Consider the following 22,113-nt stretch of genomic DNA (forward strand, 5'->3'; position numbering starts at 1 on the left):
CTCAGCACAATTACTGTAAACAAATGAGACAGAAAGATCAATAAGATCATTTGCAGCCTCAACCCACCTCCGTATTACATTTCACATCGCAGACGCCAATTTACAGCACAAAGGAAACTGGGAGGGGGTGAGATTTTGGAACGGATCGCTCACCGAATTAAGCGGATGTGCTGAATCGAGAGGGAAGGGTTTATGGGAAATGTGGTAGGAGACCGTGACTAATATTCAAGTGTGAATATTACCAAGTCATATCAGACACGAACAGCAATATAAGGCAATTCAGCAAAACTCCAGGGTCTCAGGGGTCTGAAAAAACATGTATTGTTTTTAATCATGTATGTATGGCAATTATGATTGATTATGGAACAGTTAGGGTTGGGAAAACCACCTTTTGAATGTCTTTATTAAACCCGTTATGAATGTTCATAAACAAGCAGACTTGTTTATTGGACCGGCGGCAGGAAATATCAGCCAGCCTTTATCTGCTGTTGTGGACTGTCCATTAACATTAACACACACACTCATCCCCATCCACCGTCTTCCTAACAAGGCCACACGCCTGCGTATGGAACGGAGAGGCCAATTAAGATTCCTTCATGACAAACATGGGCAGGAACCAAATCCCAATCCAACCATGAAAATAATCTCCATTTCTCTGACACGCTCACCAAAGACAGGAGAGGAGAATCAGAGGGAGAGAGAGAGAGAGAGAGAGGAGAGAGAGAGAGAGAGAGAGAGAGAGAGAGAGAGAGAGAGAGAAGAAAAAAAATACAATTTCACTTTACATGCTGAACACATGTCGAGACGCTGACGGAGCAGGAGGAATACGGTTCCCGTCTTTAATTGGTTGCCTTTGATGGAAATCACAAGTGTAATTTAACATCGATTGATATTGCCTTTGTAATTCAAAAGCAATTTTCCATCTTTTATCTTCCTTGCCTTGGCTGTGATTGTTTCTCTCCCACTACCCATCCTCTCACTCACATGTTAAGGTGTGTGCACACACACACATACACACACACACACACACACACACATCAGCAGGTGGGGAGTCAGCGGATGGGAAAGGTCATTTCAGCCACAGGCCTGTATTTCATTACATGCTAAGCCTTGTGGACGGCTGAGCGGACTAGCAATGAGTCGTACTGTAGCTGTCAGCCCGCTTCATTTGCATAGCGCATAGGAGGAATAAATAGGTTCTCCCATGTGCATTTCTCACCACTGTAATATCAAGCAGGCTTTGCATCTCTAATCCTACTTTTTTCCCTCCTCAGACCAAAACATACATTGAATACGGTATATCGAGGGGCATTAGCGATTCATTTGTACTATTTAGAAAAACAAAGTGGGATTGTGCCATTGTCAGATCTTTGTGCGTATTGTGTTCTCATTATTTTCAAATCCGCCTCTCCTCAGAGAGTCGACTCGCATTGAACAGTCTTTCTGTTCCTGATTGATCAAAGTCATCCGGGCTATATTGCGGAGGAAAAAAAACAACAACAACATGAAAGAGGAATCAACGTGTCTCAAAGTGTGAAAAACAAATATCAGACGGAGAGGGAGCAAGTTAAGAAACATCCGGCGGTTTCTGTCTGGAACATCGATGCCATGAAAGGAGCGCCGGTGGAGCGAGGGGAAGGAGAGGAGAGTGCAGTGAGGAGGACGTATACCAAGTGTGAGGGGGGAGACAGACCAGAGAAAAGGGAGTCTCCGGTTTCCACCGGTGGGTCTGGGCGTTCCACCGGGGTTGGATCATTAGCAGTCACGGGCCCGGTACGGTACGGAGGGGTGCACTGCTGCACTTAATTTGAGCTCTTTAATAACACACTTTATGAATTCAGTCATGTTTGCAGCCCTCTGCCTGAGACGCAGCGTGAGAGACATCGGTGTATCTCATTTCAGGCCGACAAGATTTCAGATTCAATTAACTCCATCATGCAGCACCACCTCTCCTCTCACACACACATGCACGCACACACACACACACAGACACACACAGCCTTCCCACTTCTCCGCATGCTTCAAGGTCTATCTCGGAGCACTGCGTGATCATTCTAAACCTAATTACTTCAGGGCTGTCTGATGGGGGCCCAGTGCTGCCCAATCACATTTACATCGAGTGGCCAAAAGCAAAGGAAATGGGGCCGGGCAGACAGACCCCTCTCCACCCCGTCCTCTATCCCCCACCCCTCCATGCCTGAAAGGGCCTTCTCTCATTCTCGCATGGTGGCTGACGTCGCAGCATCCCCCCCCCCCCCCTCCTGATCCCATCACTCAGCCTCTCCCCTACGTCTAAATGCTTCACCCCGCCAGAAATTGACAGTGACATCCAATTTTTCTTTTCAACACCAAACACAAAGCCGGGCTTACCTTAACCTGGCGCACAGATCAGTTTTGTTGTTTTACTGTTTTCATCTCCCGTCAGTGCGCTCTGTGACAGCCGCGCTAATCTTCTCTGTGGGGGACTTAGTTGTTTGTTGTTTGGACCCCGCTGAGCCTCTTTGCGACGTGATTGGCAGGAGAGTAATGGGATGGCACGCCCAGCGGACGTGTATTTATATTTTTTTTTGTGAGGGAGTTTGGAGTTCACCCCTCCAAAATTATCCATTTAAAATCCTGGCGCCTTGCAGCAGCTATGAAGACGTGGCGGGGAGTTGAAAAAGCTGACCCGCTCTGGGTGTAGTGCCCTCGGTGACATGGTATTTCTTTTAGCTGTGCAGGCATTTGAAGGTGATATTGAGGTATGACTTTGCACTTGGCGAAGCTGCCAAAAACTGCCAATGTTCCCTCCTGAGTTCTCTCTGAAACATTCATCTACGATGGCTGGAATGTGTGGCTCAGAGGGAGGTCAGAGGTCAGCAGCACTGGCGTGCCCCTCGAGCTAGAAGGCACTTAGTTTTCTCATGTAATTACAGTATCTTTTGCTGCGTCTCTCATATCCCGTCCTCCAAGCCAGTCATTCTCACATGCAAGTTACAGCCTGATGCTGCTCCCGGTGCCTGCCTTCACTCCCCCGGCACACACACTCTGATGAGTGGGGCAGAGCAAAAGAAGAACAATTATCATTTTCTCTCAGATTACATTCAGCAGATGTCAGGGCCCACATGTGGAGGCAGCTAATTGCCGTCTTCAAATCAACTGTGGCATAATATTACGAGCATATGCAAGCCTTGTGTGTGTGTGTGTGTGTGTGTGTGTGTGTGTGTGTGTGTGAGTGTATGTGTGTAAATATGTGTGTGTGTGTGTTGCTCCATGAGGCACGCCCTCGGTCACAATGTGTGTATAAAAAAGCCAGGCTAATGCATGTGTCATGTTGGCGTACTGATGATCAAGCCGGTTCACCCGCCATCAGCTGTTCACACCCACGCGAACAGAAAGAACCGCATGGTACGAAGACACAGAGCGGCAACGGCTAACTACCTACTCTCATGCTACGCATAAGGCAATCATGCTTTCTAAGCCCATTTGAATAATGGAAACATGCGTGCAGACACACACACACACACACACACATTTGTGCCAAGCCCCGTACTCCAGTGCTCCCAGCGTGCTTCCACACTGCCTAAGAATAATAAAGATTGAAGGACAGAAAGCATCCCTCCACTCCAGCCTTCCTTTTCCACTCCTCACCCTTCTCTCTCCCGCGTTGCCTTGAGTGGGGCTGCATCTGGAGGGAGGAGCGGACGGACGAGCTCCCCGAGGTGATGCGGGGTTGGTGGGTGAGGAGAGAGCGGAGGAGGGCGGCTGCACGGCTGTCACGCTGAGCTGCAGTGTCGGCTGATGGCTCGGCGTGAGGCGTGCCACTTATCAGAGCGGTGTGGAGGGTGGGAGTTGGGGCAGGGGTTGAGTGTAAGGGTAACTGTGTGTATATGTGTGTGTGTGTGTGTGTGTGTGTGTGTGTGTGTGTGTGTGTGTGTGTGTGTGGGTGATGCCAGAGCCCATTACCACATCTTTTCATCTGTACACACACGCAAACATGCATTGTGCACGCACAAATATGCAAATTGAAATTAACCTCACACACACACACACACACAAACACACACACACACACACACACACACATCCTCGATCCTCCCTACAGGCAGGCAGGAGCCCGATGTCGTGACTGCCGCTGTGAAAAGCTCCCTTCTCCTTTTATTCCTCTTTTCACTTTCCTTTTCATCCTCCTCTCCCACTCTCCCTTGGTGCCCCAGTTCACTCCAGTGCACACGCCCCCCACCCGCCCCCCTCCTCCACACACATACACACACACACACACACACACACACACACACACACACACACACACACACACCCCTTCTCCGCCCCCCTCTCTGGCCCCTCGGTCCCATCCTACCCCTGTCTTCCATATTTTGCAGACTTCCCTCACTTGTCTCCTTCATGCGACTCTACTTTCCCACACAGTGTGATGCGTTTCCTCTTGTAAAACACATTTACACACTCAGGAAGAAAAATATTTAGAACTATGAATGAGTACGTGAGCGCAACAAAATAAATATACAGAAGATGGGCTGCAGAAATGTCACAGTCTAACTCCCAGAATGGCAATTAGATACATTCAAATATCTATTTTCACTTTGTTTCAACAGACACCAGAGTGGGTATTTTGTGTGTGTGTGCGTGTGTGCGCACACACACTGCGCTGTCACACGCACACAGACACATAAACACATCAAGAGACGGCGATGGGGCTTTGATGGAGGAGGTCAGTCAGTCACAGAGCAGATAAACAACACCTCATTAGGCATGTTGGGAGGGAGCACTGCAGGCCGGGCCGGGACGTCATTGTCTGCTAACCGGCTAACGCGGCCCTGGGCAAAGCTTCCGACGTCTAAACAAACCTGATAGGATCAGAAAGTAACGATGACATGGTATCTACGAGAGAGAGGACATGAATGATCACATATAATGGTTTGGGGGAGGGGACACGGTCGCTGCTCTATTCACTACAGGGTGCAGACATGGACGCAGTGATACATGCACGCATGCAACAGACATCCTTAAAATAACAAGGCTGTCAAGCTGCCCAAGGGTGTTTTATTTATCCTATGCATTCATGCGACATTGCTATCCCTTCATGAGATTATAAGCTGGTCATTAATGGCGGTGCCCCTATATCAGGCAGTCTTCCTATAGGCAGTACAGTATGAATCCAGAGAGGTAGAGGAGCCGGGGTTCTGCACTGCAGTTTCTGTGCTTTGGGCTTTAGGCAGTCAATTTTCTTTCCATCACGCGCTCACGCACTTTCCGTCATTCTTGCACTGACAGTATTTATCTCACGTCCTCCCTCTCTCTCCTTATATTAGGCCATCCTCCTTTCCCCTGGCACTGATGTTAATGCACTCCCAATCAGGCTGTCCATTAAGCAGACGTACACTAGGCGTTCATCAGGCCGTCCAAAGGTCTGCATGCAAATGAGCGCAAATTGCAGTGCGCTGCAAGCTCCTTGAAATCTCCTTAGTGGGAGAACGTGAGTGTGAGACGGTGTGAGAGATGCCGGGGAAAAAAAGAGCCTGCCCGTCCGTTTTATGCAAATGTCTGCTGAGGAGACAAGCGTTACAAAGGATTAACCCAATCAGGATGCCTTTTTGATGTTTTGATGCAATGATGAGACACTCGCATGTGAAACTCGCCGATTGTAAAGTCTGTCCGTGACTCAAAAAGAGTTACTGTCAGCCAGAGTCTTTTTTTTATGCGCACTAAAAACTTGTTCTCTATTCTGAAATCCCTGTCGAAACTTTTGCTAGAAACACTAAAAGTGTGAAACGCAACAGATCTTTCACTTTTATTTCCCTCTCCTCCCTATTGACCGCGAGGCATTTCACATCGCTCCATTTTTGTTCTTTACCAAAAAAAAAAAAAAAAATGTTATTGTATCCAGTGGGACGCATTCATTCTCACCTCAGCTTCTTGCCATCTCTAACTTTATAAACCTGAACGGGGAGAGAAGAGGACAGCGCAGATGTGTGGGTGTGAGAGCTGTCACAGTTTTTAGGGTAGAAATGTGTTTGAGGGAACAACAAGGAGTCGGAGAAGCGGAGAGGCGGAGAGACAAAGCTCGAGAGCCGCGGCGGTTCAAAGGCTGCCTGTTTGCATTCAGGAGGCCTGGTGCTCAATGCACGGATCAGGGTGAAGGGGTGAGGAGGAGGAGGAGGAGAGGGAGAGGCGGGGTTGGATGGGTAGAGTCAGCGAGGCCCGCCGCATGCCAACTCCTAAGTGGCACTCAAAGATAATGAAGAACGGTGACAAAGCTGAGAAGGGCACGCCGAGGGGGCCAACATGCACAGCTAAGATCACCCGGCATCACCTCACGGGCCGAGCACACACTGAAAAAGAGTTCGCCAACAGCGCTGATTGCATGTCACATAGTGGCTGCAAATGTCCACTTTCCTCAACCCAGCACACCTTTGTGTGTGAGTGTGTGTCTCTCCTCATACGTGTGTAACGGAACGTAAGCCTGTATGTTGCCGTGACGTGTTTTACACCATGGGATGCGTGAAAAAATAAATCACAAGAGTGAAAAAGAATAGAGGGGAAGCTAAGTTCCTCGCATTCCTCAGTCGTGACCTCGAAACACACTTGTCGTCTTTATTGTTCATTACCGAGCCGCGATATGCTAACTAATCCCATTAAACTAATCCACATGAAAACAACTCACGGCACGATAACGGCGCGCACCGCCTCCACCGCTAATTTATGCCATATCCAAATGGGCACAGAATTGAAATAATTAATGTGACTCCCCCACTGATTTCCTCGTGGAAGAGACACTGGATGGATACCCGCGGGATGTTTATTTTCATCCGCAGTCTCTTTGCACATGTCTCCTACCATTGTCTATGGTCCAGAGTCACGATACACAGGGTAGAGAAGTTGTTTTTGTTTTCATAGTCCTCAAAGGCAGTGGAATTATTCTCCAAGGTGGAGGACAAACATGCAACCACAAAACATGCCGCATGGCTTCCAAATGTGCCTTCAACTTCCTTGTGTATGATAAGGTGATAATGAAATCGACAGCTGGCAATCATTGACATTAAATCTTTTCTTTTCTTTTTTGGCAAATGATGAATATGTGCAGGATGCTGAGAGCAGTATGATGCTCCCTCTTATGGTCTCCCGAGGTAGTCTGCCTCTCAAATCTTGCAAACGCATGATGAGACAGCCAGTGAGAATACCAGCCGGCGGCAACAATTCCAACCTGCAGTCGATTTTATCATCTTCAAAGGTCTTTTATCCCCTGAACCGAACCACCGCTCCCACAGTAGCACCCAAACGGGCCCTGAACATTGTCCGCTGGTTAACAAAATGTGCGGTGTGTTTAGATAGCAGGAGCGCGCGCATGCAGGATTATGAATAAAACATGTTGCCCTTATTAAAAATAATCTGGCTCAAAAGTGCCAGAGGGCCCTCGAGGTCGATAACTCCCCCTCCCCGTCATCCCCTTCCCTCCACCTCACAGGGTTCAAGGAGAGGGGTCCCTGATTAGCACTCGCAACATCCAGCGAATGCATTCAAATTCTGAGTGATCCGGCGATGAGCGCGTTGAGCGGAATTAAATAAAGCAGATAGCGTTTTGGCGCTCGGGGCGACACACGGGAGGGTGTCGGATTTTGAGCCCCGGCTCGTTCCTACCTGAACATCTCGCCCAGGCCCTTCAGCACGCCTTTCTTGGCTTTGCTCTTGTCCTTCTCCCTCTCTTTGTCCCTTTCGGGTTTCTTCTTCTCCTTCCCAGCAACCCTGTCCCGATCCCTCTGGCTGTCGTCTTTGGAGGGGTTGCCGTTCAGCCCGGGTCCCGCGATGAGGTCGCCGCTGGTGGACATCGACTCGCGGCCCGATCTGGAACTTCCTTCGGTGTCCTCGTCCACTGGAGTGAGGAGATAAGGGAGAGGAGAAGGAGTTTAATGTGTGTGTGTGTATATATATATATATATATATTATTGAGAGGGAGCAGCACACTCACACAGGCACAGGGATAGAAAGAGGAATCAAATAAAGTCGGTAAAACCAGACTCTTTAACTATAACTTCCACTTGACTCCTTGTGGATCACAGAAGCTGCATTTGAACTCGGCACAAAAACAACGCCACATTTAATTTTTTCCTTTTTTTCTACTAGTTCCAAACCATCACTTCTTTCATCAAACGAACCATTAAAAAAGGTATCACGGCTTTGAACAAAACACACGCGCCTCATTACAGCAGAATATATTTACATTGTTCAGCCTTTGAGATCTCAGTTCAACATTTTTATACTCAGCCGAAAGGCTCTAGTTATTTCATAGGTGTACATTTCACACAGCTCACAAGAGAACTGTCTTTTTCTGCATTTCTTGAAAGGATGATGGAAACTGTGACGATCGTCCTGTGAATCTGGTTCTTAATTTACGTCTCAACTAATTTGAATCCAGACATCAAATTGAAACCAAACTCCTTAGGTGATGCAGGGTTGATTAAACCCAAAGTTTCCATCACATCTAATCAGAACTGATGTGCAAAATGTAATTAATCTGTCAGTAATTATACATTTAAATAATCTTGAAAATGGCTCCGAGGGATCTTAATTGCAAATGTGGCGCACATCGCAGTCGGCGTAGCTCCTGTCTATGCTGTATCTCCGGCTCGGGGCGTGAGGTAGATGTCCTTCAGATTACAACTTATTACAGTCTTGTGTGTCGTCGTCTAAATTGTGCCTTTGATGGAAGAGGGAAGAAAAGTTTGCGAGGGAAGAAGAGGGAGGGGACCATGATGGATTTAAGCTACACGGGATGAGACAGGAGGGTGGAGCGGCTGGATTCACACTTCATTTAGTTTTCTCTCGTGATTTGTGGAGTTATCAGCCATACGAGGCACTGTAAAGCTGTACCTGCTCAATTATGCAATTCATTGTCGCACGCACGCGTGCCCTCCCTTCCTCTTCCCCACCTCCACAAAATTGGGAGCAGGTTCAGCGTATCACTTGTATCACTCAATCTGCTGCCTGCTTATCATTCACTTAAAAGCAGCAGCAGCTGTGAGCTGTATCTGGCTATTTAAATGAGTGAGATTAGCAGGAGTGCTAATGCTGCTACTGCTTAATGATACCAAGCTGCAGATAACATGCTAAACATTATTATCCAGACCGGCCCACGGGGCTCCGGTGAGTGTGGACACACAGGTGTGTGTGGACGCACAGGTGTGTGTGGACACACAGGTGTGTGTGGACACACAGGTGTGTGTGGACACACAGGTGTGTGTGGACACACAGGTGTGTGTGGACACACAGGTGTGTGTGCGCGCAGTTGTTTGTGGCACAGAGTGTCTGAAAGGAGTCGTCACTGTGACTTTTTCCTCTGGACTGATGTTTTGAAGCTTTGAGCCTTGTTTTTTGGCTACTGTCATTTTGTTTTTTGGCGGGCCCAGACGTGACACCAGAGGGTGGAGCTAAGTACAACCGAATGCAGACTAAGACATTTTGAAGCATCCAAATTGTTACTATTAACTTTCCCAAAGTGAAAACCCACTATGAAGGGCTTTAGGTGTAAAGTCTTAAAACGCAAACAACTCCAGAAAGAGAGACCTGTCAATCCCAATGTAGCCCCGCCCTAAAGCACACCCTGCCCATGTGACCCTAAATGAACTGTAATTTATTAAATGAGAAGAATAAGGTCATTTCTTTGCCTTCTATATAATCTGACTTTATGTATTTGTAACCAGAGGAGTCGCCTTCTACTGGCCATTAGATGAATTGCACGTTTAAGGCACTTCTGCATCAGCCTCACTTTTCTGATATGGAGGATGCTCTCTGGTGGTAGGTTCTTTACATAGATATGTAAATGGATACTGTTGAGTGACAGGGATGGACTTTAAAACAGGACATGAAAAGGTGACCCTATCCACGGAAATTTAATCGAACGGACAATAAACAGAGTTGGCTGACAGCAGAACCATTGATGAGAGCATCAGGAGACTGAAAGACAATTTGCAGGGACAGACAACCACAGGAAACATGTTCTCACTTTAGTGATACTCTACCATTAAAGCCTGCTTCAAACATCAAGGACATTTAAGATGGCCTGTCAGCAAAGGTTATGACAGACAAATAAAATCGGCAGTCTTAAAAGAAGGGATTTTTGCCCAGCAGAGCATATCTTTCTTTTTCTTTTCCATTTCGTTAAACGATGCAACACAAAGTAGCACAAGGGAAAGAGCATTTCTCCTCCCAGCGGGATATCTTGTGGGGACACATTTTCTTTAGGTGATGCCACGTTCTTATTTTATGTAAATAAAAGTCTGGGAGCAGAGGAAGGCAGCGGCTTATCTGTCAACTTTGACTATTAACCTCAGTGACGAGCACGGACTGCCTGCTTTTATCTAAATTGAAAAACAGAGTTATTTGAATATCATGGGGAAGAATGCAATATACCACGGCAGGGGAAATCGCTTGCTTTCCCCATTTTTCTTTGCCGAGATAAGACTGTATTTAGTGGCTCGCCGACAGAGCTTATGAGAACAAAGCGTTTCAGGGAAATAATTCACTCTTTTTCAAATGTCCCCCCAGCTCTTTTAATGGAATCCTTTAATGGTGAATGGAAATTTATATCTGGTGATTACTCTTGCTGTGTTGCAGTGTTATTACCTGTCGCCAAACGTAAGACGGCTGTCTCTCGATCCCCATGTCTTTTTGTCATCAGACACCAAGCGGGGATGGATACGTTCACACAAACGGAAAGTGGCATGTCTCTCCTCACTAATGCTGTCATTATAGTTTAGAAGAAAGAATAGCAATACTGGTTTCAATCCCAGTCAGGTGAGCAGTAGAGCTAATGTGAGGAACCGTGCCAAAGTTGTACAGCGTCATGTGCCAAGACTAGTTGGCACAGACTGAATCAAAGACATGCATTTCATTTATAGCTTTGTGAATGTGATTACGTGACATTGAGATATTAGGTGTAAAATGTATACGATAGCAGCCAGACTTATGTGGGTAAACAGCAGAATCCCCCCCTCGCGTGCACTCTTGTTTTAACAACATGGCAATGCACTTTACGAGAACGTACACTCCAGGGAAAACATGTTGCCTCAGTTTCTGACAATTCCACTCCACATGAACCATGTGAATATTAATGAGTGTGTAACCTAGACGCTTATTGCAGCTGTGCATTATGACAAACACACACACACACGCGTACATCTCTCCAGCTAAAGGGGATCCCTAACCTAGTTTACTTGGGGGTGAATCTTGCCGTTCTGAAAAAGGCTCCGGGGAGGCATTATTGAGTTGGCCTAGATTACACTGGCTGATTTTCTTTGTACTGATCTTCTAATATCCCCTATTGTACGTGTTATAATGACACGCATTATTCTGGATAAAAAGAGGGAATTCTGCAAGAGCAAGTTGTGTCCGAACACTCACATGTCTCAGTGCTGTTCTCCTCTTCTGCCGCCGTGACGCCAGGTTTCTCGTATGATTTGTCGATCGCGGCCCGGAAGCTCTCGTTGCAGCCGCGGCCCCTGGCGATCCGCGAGCGCGTCCTTTTAGGGTTGATCTCGCCGTTCAGCGCCACCTCGGCAATGGCCGTTTGGAGGCTTTCAAGGGAGCTGGACTTTTTCAGGCCCAGCGAGGGTCCGAGGACTTGTTCTGCGACACCTGCGGGTGAGAGGAAGTGGTGTCAGTGAGGCCGGCAGACTGATAGCGTGCGACTCGTAACTCCATCAACAGGCAACCTAAAGCCATCACCTCCGAGCTCATTGCACGTCGATGATTCATTCACATGTCGCCGGTTCCATATGGGAAGATGTTATGCGGCGTGGAAGGTGTGAGACTGGCAATTAACATGGAAAACAAAGGGTGCCATTGCCTGGCCAATGAAGTGTGTGGAATGAGAACAGAGTGTTATATCTTCATTGAGACACTTTCCCTGTTGAGAATTATAATTCAAGCTTTGTCCTTGTGTCTGCACAGTTAAATTACGTGGCTGAGACATAATGCATATAAATGGGCCAATATCAAAGACAGCAATGTACCGCAGCACCATAGCCATTGCAGTGTTTTACCAAACTATTAAAAGTTCCCCAAACGTTTAGAGAGTGTAAACCTCAAACTATCTCCAAAGGTGCTCCTCTCACTCTCTTTCTCTCTGTTACTCAGAGTTGCTCAGAGAGTAAAAGAGAAGGAAAAAGCGTTTAGATTAAGCATATCTAAGTCCATTCTTTTCCATCTTAGCCCAAATAATATATTTTTAAAGCCGCAATCTTTTGCATGTGTAGATGTTAGATAGCAGGTAATAGCACACCATGAGGGCAGAACAAGGCTCTGTTATCGGCCCTGTGTTGATTAGCCTGGTGGGAGAAAACCTACGGAACATTAGTCGACACAAATCGCTTGCAGAAAAGAGCTACAAACACACAACACCTTTCCAACACATTGCCACCTTAGTAACTGTACAGAGCAACACAATAAACACAAGAAAATGCACGGACAGAAAAGCACTTCATGACACAAGACCAGTGGCAAATACTTTGTTTAGTCCACTTCAGAATTAACATGTAAATTGAACACATATTACAAAATAGGATTTGTTACGGCATGAAATATGTTTGCGAAGGAGCTGATGGAAGTAGCTCACATATATCATACTTGTAAGACGAAGAATCCCTTCAGAAGGACAGACATGTGGCTGATGGATAAGCGCTTAGACCAGCTGTGTGGAAAGCAAAGTGAATGCTGAACAGTCAACCTTTTTAACACTGTTGCCAGTCCCCGGACTGCTTGTAATTATTTTTCCAATTCTTGCCAGGGGTTTGTTTAGGGTATGTAAGTGGAGCGCGGCGCAGGTATTGGTATTTCATTTTGTTAAGGAGCGTCCGCCGGTTCCCCCGGAGCTCTTACCTTACCCGCCGCTTGGTAAACAAGCAGCCTGGTTGATTTTCTGTCCCCTTCATTCTGTCTCGACTCGGCGCGCAGCGAGTGGCTGTCGGACGTAACAAGATGGATTTCTGAGTACGTGCAGGTGAGGCCTTTTTGGGGCGTACACGTCTGTGAAGGAAACTATCAGTAATAATGGATAAACTGTTGATTCAATTACTTCAGCGGCCTTGCTGACTCTCTGAGGGCTCTGCGCATGCCGTTGGAGTCTGGACAGAGCCGCATTGTGTCTTTACGACTCCCTGTGGGCCATATAGACCCTCCGCATGCAGCGAGTGAGTGTTGCTGTTTCCTCTGTGGCTTCGTGTGGTGTAAATAAACGTCTCCTGCAGCCCTTCCTGTTGGGATTTCCTTGCATACTTTGCTATACGGTCTTGAACACACACATGCAGACAACGGGTGGATATGTTTGCATGTGTGCGGGACCACGCAATACGGCACATTGACACAAACCTATCACCTACACGCAGTTCAATGTAAGCGACCATCAACAAGATCCGCCATGTGTTTAAAGTGGCCGAAATGAGGCGTGACCCACCGCTGGGCGATCACACTGGACCTTTGGATGGATGGCTGCAAAGCCAAACACGGACTAGGCAAAGAAAACAAACCTCCACCAATGAGAGAAAACACTTTGGACAACAGTCACAAACAACGTAAAATACATTTGTTTTTCGGATATAAGAGACGGAGGCAGGATGAGAAGAAACATGTGGCTGTGTGGACGCACAAAGGCTGTGAAAGCCATCGGATGTGAATGAGTTAAGGGCTCAAGAAGGAAGAGTTTAGAATAGCAGCAGCGTGCACAAATGCATATAAGCTGATACAGTTATAACAATTTGAGCAGTGGCAGCGCGTCTCTTGTGTTGGCCGAACCCCTTAGCTATTCTGTCCTTGATCCTCTAACCAAGCAAACCTGCAGCAGCTCCCTCGTGTTGAGCCGGCATCGAGGCAGCTCTTTGCAGAGGACAATCGTAGGGAAGAGCAGAGATTGATTTCAAATTTCAATCATCTTGTTATTTTGAGGAAAATTAAAGTTTTGAATGCTACTTCCAGGATCTTTCGGGTCAACAGGGCAACCCTCGTTCTGCTACGATTGCCAGCAGTGCACGTTTACTGAGAGGATGAGTGCTGCTCTATCCTCTGTGGTGGCTATAGATATGGTGTCAAAGAAGTCAGTTAGGCCAAAAGGTCAGCTGTTGGCCTGTGGTGTTGGGTTTCCAGACTGGCACACGTACAGTTATGTCTTTAACGGACCATTTTCCTTCCCTTTTTGTTGATGTTAATACAATAGCCAAATCCCAAGAGAACCTGGACTCAATCCTGAAAGTGCCGTTCGAAAATAAATGAACACCAATCCCATAATGCCACATTGCATTTAGTGGGAAGAGCCTTCAGGCTGCATTGGACAGTAAAATGAAACTTTACTGTGTGCTACAAATGTCTCGGGCGTTAAAAGCTCTGGACAAGAGGATTCCTTTTACTGCTTAGTTCCTCCGAAGAGGTGGGCCATTTCTGATTACTTTGACAAATTTTAATGCCAGGAAATCATGAATAGCCCCGCAAGACCCGGCGAATGCAAGTAAAAATCATGTAATTCATTTGTTCAGAAGGGGTAATCTCATCATGCGAAGGACAAGAGAGGACAGTCAAAAGAGAAAACACATTATGAGGAAACAGAGGCGCAGATGCAGGGGAGCAGGAAAATGCAGTAATTTTTCATACTTTGAGGATAAAACTCAATCAACCCAGCGCAAATGCCATGTAAATTTTAGTTTTTTTGGAAGCTTATTCGTAAAGCCTGCCAACAATGGACACGCAGAAACCGGGGTGCATGTTTGACACAATGGGATTGCAAGTTAGAGCCGCATAGGATGCAACAGTTCAAGGGAACACAAATGACATCTGCTGTAAATGGGGAATAATCCTCCCACTCGGTATTCCGCGCCACGATCCCGGTCGCCATTGTTTCTAGTCGCCGTGGCAAACAACTGAGAGGAGCGGAGAGACAAAGAGAGCGGGCGGGCGAGGCAAAGAGAGGAGTTTACCCATAGACCCCGGCTGCCTCGAACCTGCCTTTGTTTTCACCAGAAGCAGTCGCGGCTCTCCTGGGAGAGTTTGACGGACAGCTCTCTGTATGCCAGTCTATTATGTGATTCCTATCACACAACAGAAGCCTCGGTGCTCTGCTCCTCATCTCCCTCTTATTCAGAGGGATGAAAATACATATTCCCCTTTTGCATGCAGACACAAGTTTGTCACTCCCCACACGTCCGGAGGACAAATGAAAATCATCAAAATGAAATACACAAAAAAGAAAAGACAATCAAACCAAATAGGGGGAGAGTGCACCTGGAATTTTGTCATGGCAGACGTGCTGTGTTCCTTAGCCAGATTAAGGGCAAGGACAGTTAATTGGAGAAGATCCATTGCCATTAAACGTTAAAGGGGAGGTATGGCAAACTCCATGAATAAATCAGCAGCGGTTATTACAGGAACAGGAGCCCATAGTATAATTAGAGCAGCTAAAACTATGCTCCCCAGACATTATTCACCACAGGCCCTTGCATGTAAAGATCTGTGTACAGACAGGGGCTCCATTACACATAATTTATTCAGAGAGACAGGGCTTTAAGCAGGGCGGTAAAAGGGTAATTATGTTAAAAATAGCCTCCAAGGTGGTCGGGGGGAAGGCCAATGTCCAGGTATCCTAGTGGAAGTGAGGCGTCCCTGGGTCGAACCGGCTCCTATTTCTCTGGCAGTTGTGGATCATTAGCCCCGACAGAGGACGTCCTCTGGACGCCGTGTCACACAGGAATCACCATTACCCAGACCCACTAATATCTCAATCAAGGATGCTTGTCCTGTGATTGTGCCGTTCTATCAACCCAATAAAATCATATATTTAAACCATCACTCTCCACGTGAACTTGCTCAATTACCTCAGCTATTAATATGCAGAAGATGGCTACTCTCGTGGAAAGGCCTGGCAAGCCAATGGTATTTGCGGCCGAGAAGGCCGGAGAGAACAGTGAGCTTCAAGTGCCGGTCTCTCTCTTTTACCATTTACCGATCGCTGACGAGGCTCCATCAGTCTCTTAATATTTGTTTTGGACAAAAAAAAATCAATGTAATGTCACATACTTGGTATGGTATGCTGTACCACGTATGATATATATTTTTTCAAATATCCGTGTACACTACAAGCAAAAAGCACGCCAGTTTCACTCAAGAACATCCCCTCGTGACCCTGTATTCAGTTCCTTCTGTGTTAATGTCATGAAGCGAATGCACTCCAACATGCTCCACCCGGAGCTCAGACTATGATGGATCAATTGCAGGTGAGCTGATGAGGCCAACTGGCAGTGAATGTCTGCATTGCAAATGCCACTCCATTGCCTGGCTCCCTCCAGCCCGACAACTCCTGGATTAATGAGTGTTTTCTTCAATTATTTGCGCTGCAGAACGAGCACAATGGCACAGGTTCCCACATTAGTTGCCAAGTCTCTATTCAACGCCATGCAATTCCCCTCTCAACGATATGAAAAACCTCTTTAGATCATGGTGCAATTACCTCAAACAACTCTCTCCTCCATATGCATCGAAAGGTGCCAGGCGCACACGTCTCATAATGGCTGGTTATGAGCTGGTTATGGAGAAAGTGCTGGGCGGCATTTCCAAGCTCTATCATTGACCCGTAGTGCCAGCTGAACCGCTGTGTGGTCCATTGTAAAATTGGGGAAAGTATTGAGGTGGTTAGTGCTTTCCGTCTATTGAGAACGTTCCGAACTGAAAGTTCAGGGCATACGCTGAATAGTTTGGGAATAGCAATGCAAGTAGGACAGGATATTAGACTCTGCAAAGGACCTGTCAATCATGAGGAAAAAGTGGCTGGCATGTGCGAATGCATTACTGCCAGTTGGGACACCTTGAGTCTCTCACTTCCCTTTCCTTCCCTCACTCAATCTTGTTCCCGTATCTAAATGGGATTGAACTGCAGGGTGTCTGACCAGTTTAGCCTATTTCAACAATGATGGGCTTCAAAGTCGTGAAATCCATCTCCTGATGTGATTTTCGAGGCACCTGGAACGCGATTAAAAGGAGGGACCAAAGTGCCGAGTGACAGAACCAAATGAGAGTCAGTAGGGAATAGCGTTGTTGAGCATGTTAACTGTTTAGTCAGGGTCGCTTTGAAGGCACAGCTTCATTAAAGTGTTAATAGAAAGTAGATAGGTACGCTACCTTCTGAAGACGAACCTCGATGTCCAACAAGCCAATGAAAAGGCTTGAGGACAAATACTGGCACTGTATTCGTTGGCTTATTTAATTTAAAACTCTATTATACATTACCCATAGGCCTCATTTCATTGTGTGTCTTTGATGTAATAATTTCATTAAAATAATCAACTTAATGTAGCAGTGTGCGCCCTTTCAGATAAACGCAACGCATGTGACACTGGATACATGCCGATTTACAATGTGTAGCTTTAATTTCAAACAAAGACACGAGAGCCTGCGCTCCATGTATTGACGAAGGCGTTTCTCCTCCGGGAACTCATGTCAGCTGCTAGAGTTATTACATGTGAGGAACAAGTTGGTAGTTTCCCCGCACCATCTGAACGCTGTGTTATTTCCACTGATGGATTAGGATTTCATATTGGCAAGGATTTCTGTCAGCAGGATATTCCACAAACTCAATTGGGCCCCGCGAGAAGTGGAGGCGAATGTGATTCTGAAATACATCTAATAACGCACACACTGATCTGAGAACTAAGACATAGTAGGACAATAAGAGAGATGTGTAAAACGTCGATGAGTCCGGTTATTCCATGAGTGAGGCCTCGTCTTATGAGCCGATGAACTTGTCTCTTCTGTAATAAACAAAGCGCTGTTTCGCCAGAACTAATCTAATTCACAAATAAATGCTGATGCTACTGGAACAATTAAGAAGCTTTTTTGATTAAACTCATTGATAAAATGTGCATTTGCAATGATGAGAGCGCCATCGTGGAGCGATCTCAGCGTCCATTCTATTTGCCTCGTGCGCTCAGTTATATCCAATTATGTGTAATACTCGACACTAAGAACATAATGGAAAATCTGTTTATGCTCAGCTAATTGCTCAGTGAAACTCATCCATTGGCAAACTATCGTCTTTCTCCTCAGCACTCTGCGCTGAAAGTTTGTGTTGTCCGAGTTCACTTTGCAGAAAAGTTTTTACGAGGGCTACTACAAGGAAGGTGGACCCCACAGAGCCGAGTGCAGTGGCCCGAACACGCACCGGCCTGTGGGAGAGTCAGAGATTTCCACAGGTCTCTGGGCTCCGTGTGGAATGGAGTTGGCGGTTATCTGTTATGATTAGCCAGTGATGCGAGAGAAGGCAGCGTCTGCTTGGGTCTCAGTTGGAGACTCTGGACTCACACCGTCTTCTTCCTTAGATACAGTCTGTGTGTTTGAGGGTGTGCATCATTAGACAGTCACTAAAGAGGCCATTTCCTCCTCTCTATTGTGTTTTACCCACGCTCCACTGGACACAGGGCCATGGGAGATGGAGGCTAAAAGAAGGGAGGTGGTGGCTGGACAGGACTGTGAGGACTGTGTGTTTATGAAAGTGTCTCCATTTTCCAGGATTGTGCCTTTACTAAGACAGCCGGGAGAAAAAGTGAGAGGCATTGAGTGCTTTAGGAGTCACAGGTTACAGTGAGATCTATTCCATTATCTCTCTGGCATGTCATCCAAGGAATGGTTCGACAATCATAGAAGTTTTTCTGTAAACAAACCCACATTTCCGCCAGACCTACTTGACCTCTCTCTTGTAAACATCCATCACGGGCCAACTTTCTGGTTCAGTTTTGACTCATACTTGTACAATTTTTCACATAAATTGAGAGATTGCAGCCAACATTTTAGGTGCATTTAGTTTGACCTTTACACGAAGTGGTTTAGGTAATCCTGCTGAAGTTTACAACCTGCCTGATCGTCTGGCTGCTTGTGTGTTTGGCTCCGACGATCTTAGCGATTGTCTATATGCTAAATATGAAACGACCAGTAGCAGCTGGCTAACTTAGCTTAGCACAAAGACTAGAAACGGGGAAGAGGCCGGCTCTGTCCAAAGGTTAAAACATACGCCAACCAGCATCTCTAAAGTTCACGAGACCAACACAATGTATCTTATTTGAAAAAAAAACAGCATTTAAAAACAAAATTTTGTCATTTTACAAGGTGAAACTATTTCTTGGAAAGGGACCATTGGCCAGGCAATGTGCGCCGAATGAGTCTGGTATGGTCAGTATGTCTGGTATAGTCTGGTATGAGTCTGGTACAGTCAGTAAAACAGTGTATTTGTGTATTGAGAAAGCAAATAAACTTATTTTCTCAAATGAACTGCTCCTTCAAAGTGACCCTCTCGACTCCACGCATGTGTGACGGGTCTATATGGAAAGCATAGCGGCATATTTACCCAGATCCATGCTCTTGGACTTGCGCGTCTTGATGATCTCCAGCTCAGCTGCATTTTCATACTGTTTGGTGCGTTTTTCCGACATGCTCTGGCGGCCGAAGCCCTCCCTCTGGAACGAGCCGTCGGGGTCGGCGTCTGCGCTGAGCGAGCTGCAGGTGATGAGGAAGAAAGAAAGTTTTATGACGTTGCCATGAGACATGGCACATGCAGGTTCATTCCAAAAGCATGATTATCCAATTAAATACACAGTCTATTCTATTATCATCTCCTTCAAGAAGCAGTTATATTTCTAGAGGCTATCTTTATAATAAGACTGTGAGATAAAATCAAACTATTACAATTCATATGCCCCCAAATCTCAGCCCAAAACACACCTTTACAATCACACAATGACCATCAACATTCAATATTCTCACGCACACATTCGCCGCCACTTTCAATCCTTCATTTCAATGACTTTTCTAATCAAGGACACCTCTGCTGGGAGGGATCCGGACGTGTTACCATTGGGTAGAAGAGGCCTGGCTAAGATGTGTGATACCCCAGTGAGGTGAGGGTGCTGTGGGGTCATGGCCACTCAATAACCCCCCCATCCTCCTGTATGTCTGGAGCAGAAGCCCACCATAGTGCGCTCCCTTTGAGATGCTCTATCTCTGTCTGGATCTTAATTGAAAACCGGAGGGGGAGTGGGGAAAGGAGGTTGGGAGAGGGGGAAACTGGCATTTGCATGCAGAAGAGTGCGTTTACAATTAAGGTGAAAACATCCTGCCATATGAGGGGACACACAGGGGAGGAGATGCAGTGCTGATGGAGTCTAACAAATGTCCTATGCATGAGAGGACACTGTCACAGTTTCCTTTGTCCTGTTGATGATCGTACATTAGAACCGTTAAAGGGCGTTGTACCTCTTGAGGAGGCTGACATTTCTGCAGTTATACATTAGACATGTCCTCAAATGAAAATGATCTCTCCGGTGATCGAGAATGAGTTGGAAGGGAAGAAGTGGAGTAGTCGGGAGGAATGTGTTTTTTGATGTATCTTCTTGGAGCAGGTGCTCCTTCATTATTTGTAATCTCACATAACAGCAACTGCAGACCTGCTGGCACTAGTTTGCATGTAAACAATTCTTATTTGGGTTGTCAGCCCCATTTAACAAAAGAGCTGCTTCATGTGTCACCGCGGTGCCGGCGTCAACGTGTCACTTTGCTGTCGACCGTACCTGACAATTCCCACTAAGATCAGAGTGCCTCACAGGACCAAGTGAGGCTGACACAGGAAGAGCGCTAGGTGGAGCAGGAAGAGAGGAATGACAGCACAGATGTATTATTCATTTATTCATCATCCCTCGCTATTCTCCTCTCATCATTCCAAGCCCACAATTTTTTAAAACTTTTTTTTTAAACAGCCTGCCCTCTATTTTATTTTTTTTTTCAAATGTCATCTGTCAGAGTGTGACTGAGACGGTGCGGGAGGGGAAGGACATATTTTGAAGCTGAGTTTAAATATGGTTCACTCTAGCCGGTACTTTTTTAAGGAAGGGGGGGGACTGAACACCCCTGGAACATGGACCGAGACATGGACATGGACATGGACATGGACATGGACAGCAGGCGGCATCGTGTACAGCATCCTGTCACGCAGGAACAGAGAGTTGGCGGGTATGTTTTGCCGTTTGCGAGAGCAATTACGCACACAAGCGAGTATGAATCTGAATCCAGCTTGTCAGGGCGAAAAGACGCAGCGGTGAGAAATCTGTGGGCAGTAAGAGTGAAGTTCAGAGGGACGACTCAGCGGTGGTGCAAATTCACTCAGTGGGACCTCAGATCTGTTGGGTTGAGCTGCTACCCGCTTTAACACTGCCTCTGCTTTACTCGGGTTCACGCAGAGCAATGACTAAACGCTGGGTCGGGGATCCAGGGCGAGCTGAGGACAAGTAGCCGGTTTCTGTTGCTTTGAGCAGGAGGCCCCTGCAGTCTGAGCTTTCGCCTAAGGTCTCCACCACAGGGACTCAAACTATTTAGAGGTGGCAGTGACCTTCTACACCACTGTTTCCCACCCTTTCAGTCTAAATGTCCTAATCTATCTAAGCCAGTCCTACATGCGAGGACGCAGACTATTGTCACATGTTGTACACGTCTTGGAATTTAATTACATATTACACCATGCAACACAATACAAGCCCAGGAAATAAGTGCACTATTTGATGTACTCAAGGAATGGAAAGACTAGTACTAATCTTCTAGTCTACTTAAAGCTGACACACAAAGACTCACAGCTACCACAGTCCATTAATAGAAATACAGCACTCAATTACAGATCTCGTATTCACTTTCTACTGGCTATTCATTTTCCCACAAGGAATGAGCACTGTAATGAGATACTGCTTTCTAAGTCTCTTTGCTCTGATCCAAATGCTTCTTAAGATCAAACACTGGTTGAGAGAAAGGCCAAGTGGAAGGAACTTGAGTCTGTGAAGGTGGGACCCAAAAGGGACTTGGATCGCCACTGAATTCCTCGCTTTGGTCACACAAACACTCTGAACATTGTGCCGGGTAAATGAAAATGAGGAATAGCTTGACCATGCGTCCGCCTCCCGGACAAGTTAAATAATCACCAGAGTAGCACAGATTCTTCCTTTACGACTATCCGTCGCCTCCACGCCTCTGGCCTCTCTGAAATAGAGGGGCCAATCCATTTTTATAATCCATTTCCTCATCTCTCCTTCTTTACGCAGTGTTTAAAAGCAA

General features: G+C 46.4%; 1 protein-coding gene across 1 annotated transcript in view; it reads right to left on the reverse strand.

Annotated features, from left to right (window-relative positions):
• The window catches only part of LOC137789064 (partitioning defective 3 homolog), a 307,879-nt gene that overhangs the window by 86,622 nt on the left and 199,144 nt on the right, over window positions 1-22,113 (reverse strand). The window contains exons 19-22 of the mRNA XM_068582319.1: window positions 19,359-19,515; window positions 18,741-18,768; window positions 11,395-11,628; window positions 7,636-7,867 (exon numbers count right to left, since the gene is read on the reverse strand). Coding sequence (XP_068438420.1) covers window positions 7,636-7,867; window positions 11,395-11,628; window positions 18,741-18,768; window positions 19,359-19,515 — 651 coding nt within the window. The remainder of the gene's footprint in view (window positions 1-7,635; window positions 7,868-11,394; window positions 11,629-18,740; window positions 18,769-19,358; window positions 19,516-22,113) is intronic.

The sequence above is a fragment of the Clinocottus analis genome, unplaced genomic scaffold (genome assembly GCF_023055335.1).
Source record: "Clinocottus analis isolate CAN_PGR_092001 unplaced genomic scaffold, fCliAna1.0.p SCAF_18, whole genome shotgun sequence".
Taxonomy (NCBI): Eukaryota; Metazoa; Chordata; class Actinopteri; order Perciformes; family Cottidae; genus Clinocottus; species Clinocottus analis.